Source organism: Ctenocephalides felis, unplaced genomic scaffold (genome assembly GCF_003426905.1).
Source record: "Ctenocephalides felis isolate EL2017-DRISC unplaced genomic scaffold, ASM342690v1 CF-g0.4_SCAFFOLD_03573, whole genome shotgun sequence".
Classification (NCBI taxonomy): Eukaryota; Metazoa; Arthropoda; class Insecta; order Siphonaptera; family Pulicidae; genus Ctenocephalides; species Ctenocephalides felis.
The window spans coordinates 24787402-24800140 of record NW_020539727.1 but is presented as its reverse complement, the minus strand read 5'-3'; the positions used below and the strand labels follow the sequence as shown (position 1 = coordinate 24800140).

The window sequence follows — 12739 nt, the reverse complement described above, 5'->3', positions numbered from 1 at the left end:
CACTTTTTAGGTTTTTTAGTTTTGTATCTTGTGTAACTTTTAAATCGTTTGTTTGATGTAAATGAAATATTTGACAAATTTGTGCAAAATTGAATTGTTTATAATATTGTCTAACATTATAGGTACCTTCAGCAACTCGGTATATTTTTAAATTAATACTGAATGTTGAAATATAATTTTAGCACGTTAAGATACTTATTGTTAGAAATTTCTTGAATTAGTTTGTTGCATAACGTTCTACTATTTCACAGAATTTTATATGCATGTATATACATATGCACATGTATTTTATTTTACACATATGTATATATATATATATATATATATATATATCTTGATAGTTATACTAGCTATATAGCTATATATAATATATATATACTAGCTAACCCGGCAAACGTTGTGGTTTTGCCATAAAAAAATATGCCTGAATTGATAAAAAATTAATAAAAGTACCAAAAATCAAATATTTAATAGATTTGGACTCTGATTCTTTGACAAATAGTTAAAACTGTTATAATTTTCAAAATTATTTGACATTTCATACTTCAAAAATTAATTCACTCGCATCATAGTTTTTTGTTTATTATACTTTTGTCATGTCATATATGTCAATAAAATTTTCTTTCAAAATATTTATTTGTTAATAATTAATAATTATTTAAGTCATCATATGAATATTAGCTTGGCAATATTGCCTATAACATACTTGGAATAATTAATTTATTTGCTTCTTATTTAAGTAAGTTTATGATTAATTTTAAATTCAATATGCCGCTTTTTTATTGTGATCTCTGATCTATAATGTTTGATGAAGTTTTGGTTTCAGAAATAATTTGGTAAGCTAATCAATAAATCTAAATCGTAATCTATTTATATAATTATTTTTATAAATACTGACAATGACATTTAATTTTTTTACATTGTCATTTATTCAAATTTTTAAGCATTGATTTTAATTCGATTTAAAACTATAAAAAGTGATTTTGAATATAACATTTCATCTAATTTGGATTTAAATGTTGGATATTTCTATATATGTACATGTTTTTGAATTTTATTTTTGGAAATGTCAAATTTTTTTTTTAAATTATATATCGAAATTTCCTTAAATTTTGACATTTGTCATTTTAGTGTTTTGTTTTTTTTTGGTCATTTTCTGTCAAAATTTTTAGAAATTTATTGAAATTGTATATTCATATTTCAAATTTACTTTTCAATATTTCCTATAATCTAAGTTGGATATATATGCACACGATGAGCCAATAAAATTTAAAATCGGTTCAGTAGTTTGGGCGTCCATCGCGAACCAACATCGTGACACGAGATTTATACATATATATATATATATATATATATATATATATATAGATATATATATATTATATAAATTAAATATAATTTTCCATCTCGAATGCACTCGAAGCTCGGTTATTTGACTAATGGCCTAATAGTACGGCTCGGGCTTGGGCTTTGTATTTTACATTTTGTCTGGCGGCGGCGCGTATTGTTTCAAATAAACATCGAAAATGAATAAAAATTATATATAATGAACTAAAAATAAATGGCCATGTTCGAATAATAAAAGCACTGCCTTTATTATTAACCAAATATATTTGGTTTAAATTGACTAGATTGGTCATTATGATAATAATTGTGACTGAAACAAATTGGTTGTTTGAACAGGTGGGGAACAACATTTGGGGAAAAGCGCAAAATTTTTATTGGGTTTGTAAGAAGAAATTGTTATAAATTTTATAGGCTTTAATTTCTTCTAATATTTATTTAATTTACAATAATATTTTTCGAGATTTTTGACAAAACGTAAGAAACGCGCACGTTTTTTCAATTGACAAAAACAATTTTTCAATTGGCACAAACAATTTTTGATCTGTACACGTTTAGCTTTTTGAATTATTGTATTTCTTCAAATATGCTAAATTTATATTAAGTTTATTAGAAGAAATTGTTTCAAATTTTATAGACTTCAATTTTTTCTAATATTTATTTAATGTACAATAAGCATTTTTCGAGATTTTTAATAAAACGTAATTCGAGATTTTTAATAAAACGTAACAAATTTTGATACTATTTCTAGTTTTTGAGTTATTAAATAAAATGTCCGAAAATGTACCTACTCGAATTTGAAGCTGTACTATATGTTCAACCTAAATGAGATAAATTATTTTAAATGCAATTTTGCAAAATTATTATATGATTCATAAATTATATATACATATATATATATATATATATATATATATATATATATATATATATCAATTATTCAGATTTTAATTGAATCGAAAACGATTCAACTGTGGAATTAGTACTATTGTTCATTATACAGATGATTGGGTTTCAAATTCCGGCTTTATGTATTTTTATAAATATTTTGAAAATATTTTTTTAATTAAAAAATATATGAGAATATACTTAGATATTTCAGGAATTTTTAAAAAAATATTTGAAGAATATTCGTTCACTACAAAAATTGTTAAAAATAATTGAAATTTGAAAAAGTTATACACTAATTTACACAAAATTGAAAAAGTGCTCCCGTATAGTCACAGTCTAAACGCATTTGCAAATAATTCTGTGCGACTTGTTCACTTATACTGTGCTTAGCTTGGCGGCATTTTCACATTTTTCATTAGTTTTCACAAAATGGAAAATGCTCCATTACATAAACAGTCTAAACGCACTTGGGTAAACATTTGTACCAGGGTGGCGCTTAGACTGTGCTTAGCCTGGGTAATTTTTTGAATTTTTGATCAAAAATTACAAAAATATTTTTTGCAAAATAAAAAAAGAATGTAATAATTTGTTTATCCTCAAAAACAATTATTTTGTCAGTACAAGCAGAAAGTTTTTTAAATCATTCAAATCGGACGCTTAGTTCACTCAAAAACTGCCATTTTTTGCACATTTAGCTCTGTATCTCCGAAACCGTTGGATCTGCCTTTGCCAAAAATTAATCACCTCTTCCCCCAATCATTACAAATTGAATGTTTTTTAGATCATTGAAATCGGATACTCCGTTCTCTCAAAAACTCGATTTGTATTTTCTGCACTCTTTGCTCTATATCTCCGTAACGGCTGGACCTGCGTTTGCCAAAAACTAATCAGCACATCTCCCTATCAATAGGGATCGAATGGTAAATGAATCATTCGAATCGGGTTAATCTATGCCCCTGAAATCGTTAACGAAAGATTGTATCCGCTACACACACATACACACACACATCCATTTAGTTTCTGGGGTATGCCAAAATGTTCAGAAACCTTCAAAACGTTGAGAAATGCAAAAATTAGTATCGAAACGTTCTTAACTATTTTAAAGCCTTGTAAAATCTTCTATTACCATCTATAATTCATCCGTATAAAATTCTTTTGCAAAAAATAAAAATACGGAAAAAATCCTCTCTAATTACCTTTTGCGTCTGCGCCGACTCCTCCTGCTCCTCCTGCTCCTGGTGCTCCTTTTTCCCACCTGCTGCATTAAAATTCACATTCAGATTTTCTCGTCGGATATCCGGCAAAATGCTCTTATGGAAATCTTCAGCGGAAAATAGCTTTTTCTTATCTCGATTATCATCCTTTTCTAAGATGCGCTGGAGAAGCAACCTCAACCCTTCGCGATAATAAGGGGTAAAAAGATTTTTGGATGTGGTAAAAAGGTCAGCAGGTTGGTCAACATCGACTGGTTTAGTGATGGTGTTTTGTTGGACAACCTGTTGGTCACCGATTGTCATCACTTGGTTTTTGTTGGCACTTGCTAGGACACCGGAATCGTGGCCAACACTTTGCACTTTACCAACTTGGTCATTCTGGTTAGCAAAATTTGTGATGGTGTTTTGTTGGGCAACCTTTTGGTCACCGATTGTCACTACTTGGTTTTTGTTGGCACTTGCTAGGACTCCGGAATCGTGATCAACCCTTTGCACTTTACCAACTTGGTCATTCTGGTTAGCAAAATTTGTGATGGTGTTTTGTTGGGCAACCTTTTGGCTACCGTTTGTCATAACTTGGTTTTTGTTGGTGCTTCCTAGGAGCCCGGAATCGTGGTCAACCCTTTGCACTTTATCAACTTGGTCATCTTGGTTAGCAAAATTTGTGATGGTGTTTTGTTGGGCAACCTTTTGGCTACCGTTTGTCATAACTTGGTTTTTGTTGGTGCTTCCTAGGAGCCCGGAATCGTGGTCAACCCTTTGCACTTTATCAACTTGGTCATCTTGGTTAGCAAAATTTGTGATGGTGTTTTGTTGGGCAACTTTTTCGCCACCGATTGTCATCACTTGTTTTATGTTGGCACTTGCTAGGACACCAGAATCGTGATCAACACTTTGTACTTCACCAACTTGGTCATTCTGGTTATTATCTTTGTTGGGCAACCTTTTGGCTACCGATTGTCGTAATTTTTTTTGTTGGCACTTGCTAGGACAAGGAGTCGTGATCAACACTTTGCACTCTACCAAGTTTTTACTTTTATCACTTTTGCGATTACCATCATCCTGGTTTTGCTGAACCACCAAAGACGATCCTTTACCATCACTAGATCTGACAATTTTCTCAACAATCTTCTGCGTACTTCTCTCCATAGAATCTTCAACCCCATTATTATTATTTTCATCAGCTGCTGCGACACTCAAAATTTTCAAAATCGACTGCTCCTTGTCCACGTCGATTTTTTTCCTCTGTATCGATTCGTTATCGATTTCTGGTGTCGGTATCGTTTGATCGATAAGTCTTCTGCTTATCTCTGGTAATTTAAAACCAGTTTTATCTTGGTAGTCCAGTTTGAAAGAATCACAAAGATTGAATAAACAGAAGACGACGAGAAAAAAGATTGTATAAACATTAGCCATTGTTTTTGATGATGGTTTTGTTTATAAGATGAGATAATATTTTAGGTAAATATTTGGAAGAAGTCAGTGACGGCGCACTTGGTGGGTGTCCATTTTTTTGGCACTACTAGTCTAAAATATTAAATCTAAAAGGAACTTTTTAAGCACAACCTTGATGATTTGTCTGAAGGGGAAAATTATGCGGGTAACCACTTAATTTTGTGGAAACTTTTATTAAAATTTATTGATCTTGGATTTCAAATCAAGATTTATCCAAATTTATCCAAAATTTTCACACGATTTGGAAAATCATTTACAAACTTTATTTTATTTTGCAGATTTTAAAATATTTAGTATCAAATTTTAGAGTAAGTTTTTAACCAATATTTTGGATATTTAAAGATTTTTTTGATATTTTTGTCACAAAAATTGTTTAAAATTTATTATTTATCCAAATTTGTCCAAAATTTTCTCACGATTTTTAATAAAAATTATTTACAAACTTTATTTTACTTTTTCAATCAAATTTTAGAGTAAATTTTTAAGTAGCCAATATTTTGAGTATTTAAAGATATTTTTGGTATTTTTGTCACAATTTTAAAAACACTTTATCTTAATTTCACAAAAAAAGGCGCGAATGCAATTTTTACACGTTTCTTAAATTCTACACAAAATTTTTGCACAATATTTTTAGATAATCTTAATTTTGAATATTTCACCAATTTCTGGATAATTTTTATCCAAAAATGAAATAATGAAATAATTTTAGAAAGCACTAATTTTTATCTAGCTTTAGATTATTTATCAAGCTTTTGCGTTAAATTTTGGCATTATTTTTTTAAATTTTGGAATTAATTTTGAGTGACAAAAAACTTGCACCAATTTTTAATAGTTTTTCTGAAAAAAAATTGGACACCGGTAAATTTGTTACAATTATTTTAATTTTTTTAACACTTTGCATTAGAAAGTGTTTATTACGATTGTTCTTAGATTTTTTTCAAATATTTTGGGTAAAATTTTGGCGTTAATTTATATTTGTCCAAAAATGTGAATAATCCACCAATTTTTAGTGGTTTTTATTAAAAAAATCTAGCACTGACAACTTTGTTAAAAATAATTTTTAATTTTGTACAATATTTTTAATTTAAGTACTTTTGGATACTTTTTATAAATGTTTTGGGTACAATTTTGGCGTTAATTTTTATATGTCCATGAACTTTGATATTTCACCAATTTTTTTGGTAAGTTTTGCCAAAAAATTTAAGCACTTAGAACTTTGTTAAAAATAATTTTTAATCTTGCACGTCTCTGAAAACCCACACGCAAAAAATTCAAAGTATTTAAGTATTTTTATAAATATTTTGGGTACAATTTTGGTGTTAATTTTTATACGTCCATAAACTTTGATGTTTCACCAATTTTTTGGTAATTTTTGCCAAAAAATTCAAGCACTTAGAACTTTGTTAAAATTTGTGGAAACTTATATGCTACCGCAAAATTTTGAACACTTATTTTCGATTGCACACAAAATTTTGTCCAAATTTTTTTGGATGTCCTTAAACTTCAAAGTTTCAACAATCTTTTAGTAATTTTTGCACCAAAATTTGTCACAATAAAATTTTTACAAACACACTTTTGGGACAAAAAAATCAACTAATTTTTTAAGACCTTTGCACAACAAGTTCTATAAACTTTACCAAACACTTGCTAAAACAATTTTACAACAACCCTTAATATTTCAACCGATTTTTTCTACTTTTTTCGACTTTTTGGGAAAATTTTGGTCACATCTTTCCCTTTAGGATGTTTTCGTCGTACTGAATTTTAACTGTTTCCTCTCTTGCTTTTATAGCCCTGAATGTTGGAAACCTAAACGAGGGAACAGGTTTGGTTTGCTGTCTCGCTCTAACGTCATACAAATCGTTAGAGACAGGAAAGAGACGCAAGATAAGGGTTAGAGCATTCAATGGCTTGGTCGAGGTAGCTCAGATGACGGAAATTCGATGTTGGTGAGTTTTTGTCGATATTGGGATGTTGATATATAAATAATAGAAAAAACTTAGTAAAAATAATAGACAATTGTCTATTGATATAAAAATTCAAAGAAATTTAATAAAACCCTTTTTAGTACCTTGACGATGTATTTGTTTATAGGTTTTGTTTGCTGTCTCGCTCTGGCGTCATACAAATCGTTAGAGACAGGAAAGAGATGCAAGATGAGGGTTAGAGGATCAATGGCTTGGTCGAGATAGCTCAAATGAAGGTGAGTTTTTGTCGATATTGGGATGTTGATATATAAATAGTAAACAAAACTTAGTAAAAAAACATGGACTATAGTCTATGGATATAAAAATCGATTAAAATTTAATAAAACCCCTTTTAGTACAACTACTAACCTTTACTCTATCGTTTTCTCACCACTAGTCGTCGGTACTGTTTCATCCCTCTTGGAACCCTTGGTAGTACCCCTTTTAGTACCCTTCATGTAACGTATGGCAACAGATCAATGCCGGATTTTTTAATTATAATCCGGAGTTAAACTGGAAATTTAGGGTATAAAAGGGCACCCGAAGTCAGGGTTAATGGTTGGTTATTGATACATTTTTTCAGTCGATATGAATAAAAAATAAATAATATAGATTTAATCTGTATAATGATTAATCTATATTATTTATTTTTTATTCATTGGTTTATTTTTTTATGAGTCATATAATTGTTATTCAATTCACTTATCACTATCACTCGTTACTCATTACCTCATTTATTTGAATCAAGGTTTTAATTTAGTAACTTTGAGTTTTTTCCAAAACTGGTTAAAGTTAATTTAAAGCTTAAATAATTATTTATTACCGATTTTTACAAGTGCCATAAATATTTTTTAAAAAATCCATTATTTTAGAAACTCTCTGGCACGTGACCAAGAGTCCTTTTCCAAATTTTTACGACTTCCTGAAAAATTTGTCGAAATTATTTTATTGCAGGTAAAATTCAGGTAAACAAGGACAATATTTAACAAAAGATTGAAATTTTGAGTCGTGTGCCGAAACATAAATATATATAAAGTTTGTAATAAAAATAAAAATTATTATTTTATTTGGTCCTTGTAAAGTGAAAGTCGTTGTACATATTTTATATGACTTTGGAAGAAAAATATGATTCTGATTTATTTATATATTTATTGGTTTTATTTAATTTTTCACACATGTACTCATTAGCTTATTTATTATTCATTCAATAATTCACACGGTTGTACGTCCTGCGTAGCTCGTTAAATAAATTATTTTGTGCAAGCAACTGATTTGATGGAAAATATATATGGTTTAGTAGGTACTTCATACGAATTAGTAGTTGTTTCTCAAAAGTTTGCAAGAAAATTCAATAATTTCTGTATTTACTAAAATAATACACTTAATGAGGAATAACATACTAAAATTTCAAGGTTGTACGTCCTGCGTAGCTCGTTAAATAAATTATTTTGTCCGAGCAACTGATTAATTCATTTATTCATTCAATTCATTTTTATCAAAAAATCGTGAAAAGTGAGTATATTTTTTTTTTGTTAATTGTTGAGTATTTTGAGTAATTTGAAATAATTTTTTGATTTTAGTATTTGTTGGTGTAATTGACATATTTAAGTGTAATATAGGGAATTTACAAGTTTGTAGTACAAACGGTGCGTCCTACAGATTTTTTTGAAGTTTGTATGGAATAAGTGTGAATTATGGGGATGTTGTGTAGTTTGTTCATAAAGTTGTTGATATCTTGTAAAATTTGGCAAAATTTAGTAATTTGAGTTTTTCACGTTATAATAGACGTATTTAGGTATTACATAATCAAATTACAAGGTTCTAATACAAACGGTGCGACCTACAGATTTTTTTTAAAGTTTGTATGGAATAATTGTGAATTATGGGGAAGTTGGGTAGTTTGTTCAGAAAGTTATTAATATCTATATTCGTATAACAAAATTTACTATTACTGTAATTTTGTGGTAAAGTAGACATATCATGGTATTTCATGCTTAAATTACAAGGTTGTAGTACAAACGGTGTATCCTGAAGATTTTTTTTAATTTAATAAATGCAAATCCCAAAGCCTTTGTAAGACTTTTTTGTTCTTTATTCGTAAAATTGTCAATACTTTGGAAAGTATGATTGGATTTTTAATATTACATGTTTCAATAGACATATTTAAGTATTTAAAGAATTGTTTCTCATAAATTTGGAACCATTTGAGCCCATGGGAGCAAGGAAATTCAAAAATGTCCATATTAAGGACCACCCTAATATACACATATGTCTATATTATTATATCATGGTTATCCCTGGCGTATGGCGAAGGGATGTTTTTCGCAGAAACCTCAGTTTATGCGTTTATAGGTTTATGGGCATGCGTATATTTTAGGGCCCCATTATATTATATGACCCTCAAGGACCTCTCGGACACTGTGATCGAACACAAACACACAAACACACACACTGGGCAAGGATAACACCGAAAATTACAACCTTGAAAACGATGATGCGATTCGTTAAACGATGTCCTTGTGGAAAATGATATTTTAGTTTGGGGGAATTTTTGTATTTTAGAAATCTAAAATGAGTAATTAGTGAATGTGAGGAGTGAATGTTAAATGAGTAATTTAATGAATGAGTAGATGAGCAAATTTGTGAAAGATTGAGTAAAAGTGAAAAACTGTATGAGCAAATGTCAAAGAGCGAATGTGTAAAAGTTAATGAATGATTATGAATATAAAAATTATTCAGTGAGACAGGGATGCTAAATGAGTAATTGAGTTAGTGAGTAAAAGATGAGCAAAATTGTGAAAGATTGAGTAAAAGTGAAAAACTGTATGAGCAAATGTAAAAGAGCGAATGTGTGAAAGTTAATGAATGATTATGAATGAGTGAATGTGAGACAAGGATGCTAAATGAGTAAATGAGTTAGTGAGTAAATGAGCAATTCAAAGAATCATCGCTCAAAATACAAATGAAAGAGGCTTGAGTAAGAGTAAAATTATTAATACATTATCGAATTAATAATTGAGTAAAAAAGTAAATAAGTATCTTCAGAGGGTGAGTTAATGAGTAATTCAGTGACTGAGTAAATGAGTTTTTCAGTAGTTGAGTTAATGAGTAATTGAGTGAATTATTGAATGAATAAATGACTTAATGAGTACATATGTGAATTATTGAATGAATAAAAGAGTTAATGAGTACATGTGTGAATAATTGAATAAGTACTAAATGAGTTAATGAGTACTTGTATGAATTATTGAATAAATAAATGAGTTAATGAGTACATGTGTGAATTATTGAATGAATAAATGAGCTAATGAGTACATGTGTGAATTATTGAATAAAAAATAAATGAGTTGAATAGTACATTTGTGAATTATTGAATAAATAATGAATGAGTTAATGAGTACATGTGTGAATTATTATTGAATGAATAAATGAGTTAGTTAGTAAATGAGTGAATGAGTAAGATAGTATGAGCGAATGTGGTTTTAGAGAATGATTTTCAGAATTTGTGAAAGATTGAGTAAAAGTGAAAAACTGTATGAGCAAATGTCAAAGAGCGAATGTGTAAAAGTTAATGAATGATTATGAATATAAAAATTATTCAGTGAGACAAGGATGCTAAATGAGTAAATGAGTTAGTGAGTAAATGAGCAATTCATAGAATGATAAAAAAAAATATATAAAAGAGGGTTGAGTAACAGTAAAAAAATTAGTCCATTACGAAATTAATAATTGAGTGAAATAGTAAATAAGTATTTTCAGAGGATGAGTTAATGAGTAACTCAGTGACTGAGTGAATGAGTTTTTGAGTAGTTGAGTTAATGAGTAATTGAGTGAACATATAAAGATTGAAGTAACGAGTTATTAATAGTGAGACTATATATTTTGTTCACAAAAATTAATGAGTTAATAAATGAGTCAATGAGCAAATGAGTGAATGCATAAATTAGTAAATCAATTGAAATATGTATAAATGTAAAAACAAGTAAATTAATATATGTATAAGTATACAAATAAATAAAAAAATGGATGAGTAAATGAACAAATCAATAAATAAGCAAATGAGTAAGTGTATGAATTATTGAGTAAATAAATGAGTAGATAAATGAATTATTTGTTGTTTTATATCTTAATATGTCTATTATACTAACAAAGAGTAAAATTAATAAATTTGTTTTTATTTTTTGAGATATTAGCAACTTTGTGCACAAAGTACAAATGCGCCATTTACATTTTAGAATGATATAACTTCTTACTGCAAAATTGAAAAAAAAATACAGGACGCACCGTTCGTACTACAACCTTGTAATTTGATTATGCTATATTTAAATATGTCTATTGTAACATGTGATATTAAAAACTCAATCATACTTTACAAAGTATTGACAATTTTACGAGTAAAGAACAAAAAAGTCTTACAAAGGCTTTGGGACTTGCATTTATTAAATTAAAAAAAAAATGTACAGGATGCACCGTTTGTACTACAATCTTGTAATTTAAGCATGAAATACCCTAATATGTCTACTTTACCAAAAAATCACAATAACAGTAAATTTTGTTCTACGAATATAGATATTAATAACTTTCTGAACAAACTACCCAACATTCCCATAATTCATACTCATTCTGTACAAACTTAAAAAAAATCTACAAGGCGCACCGTTTGTACTACAACCTTGTAAATTTCCTATATTACACTTAAATATGTATATTACACCAACAAATACAAAAATCAAAAAATTATTTCAAATTAAACAAAATACACAACAATTAACAAAAAAAAATCTACTGACTTCACACGATTTTTTTCCACCTTTTCACTGCCCAAGTCCACAATAAAAATGAATTAAATGAATAAATGAATTAATCAGTTTCTCGGACAAAATAATTTATTTAACGAGCTACGCAGGACCTACGACCTTGAAATTTTAGTATATTATTCTTTACTATGTGTATTATTTTAGTAAATACTGAAATTAATAAATTTTCTGGCAAACTTTTGAGAAACAACTACTAATTCGTGTGAAGTACCTACAAAACCATATATATTTTTGATCAAATCAGTTGCTCGGAGTACATGTGTGAGTTCTTGAATGAATAAATGAGTTAATTAGTACATGTGTGAATAATTAAATAAAACTAATAAATATATATATATAAATCAGAATCATATTTTTCTTCCAAAGTCATATAAAATATATACAACGACTTTCACTTTACAAGGACCAAATAAAATAATAATTTTTATTTTTATTACAAACTTTATATATTTATGTTTCGGCACACGACTCAAAATTTTAATCTTTTGCTAAATATTGTCCTTGTTTACCTGAATTTTACCAGCAATAAAATAATTTCGACAGATTTTTCAGGAAGTCGTAAAAATTTGGAAAAGGACTCTTGGTCACGTGCCAGAGAGTTCCTAAAATAAATGGATTTTTTAAAAATATTTATTTAACTTGTATATATATATATATATACGTGGTCTGTTCAAAAAGTACCCGGAATTACTAATAATTAAATTTCGCGGGTCTGGAGTGTCTGATTGTCAAAATTTTTATTGTGTTGGTATACATGCCCCTAAAGTATGATGAAATTTTCAGCTATATTCACTGTTTACTTTGTCTGTGGTAGTCGCTAAGGTTCGACGTGTTTTTCTGAGCTCGGCGATTTTTACAATGGAAGAATTGAAAAGTCAAAGAATTTGTATTAAATTTTGCGTAAAAAATGAAATAAAGTGTTGCAAAGTGCAAAAATTCACCAGATATGGCTCCATGTGACTTTTTCCTATTCCCAAAGTTGAAGAGACCCATGAAAGGACGGCGGTTTTCCTCGATTGAAGAAATAAAGGCCGAATCGCTGAGAGTGCTC

At 28.6% G+C, this 12739-nt stretch overlaps 1 protein-coding gene across 1 annotated transcript in view; it reads left to right on the top strand.

Annotated features, from left to right (window-relative positions):
• LOC113389184 (lambda-crystallin homolog) overlaps positions 1 to 12739 on the top strand; it is a 229386-nt gene that overhangs the window by 153760 nt on the left and 62887 nt on the right. The window contains exons 2-3 of the mRNA XM_026626240.1: positions 6697 to 6729; positions 6999 to 7107. Of these exons, the coding sequence (XP_026482025.1) occupies positions 7102 to 7107 (6 nt within the window). The 5' untranslated portion in view covers positions 6697 to 6729; positions 6999 to 7101. The remainder of the gene's footprint in view (positions 1 to 6696; positions 6730 to 6998; positions 7108 to 12739) is intronic.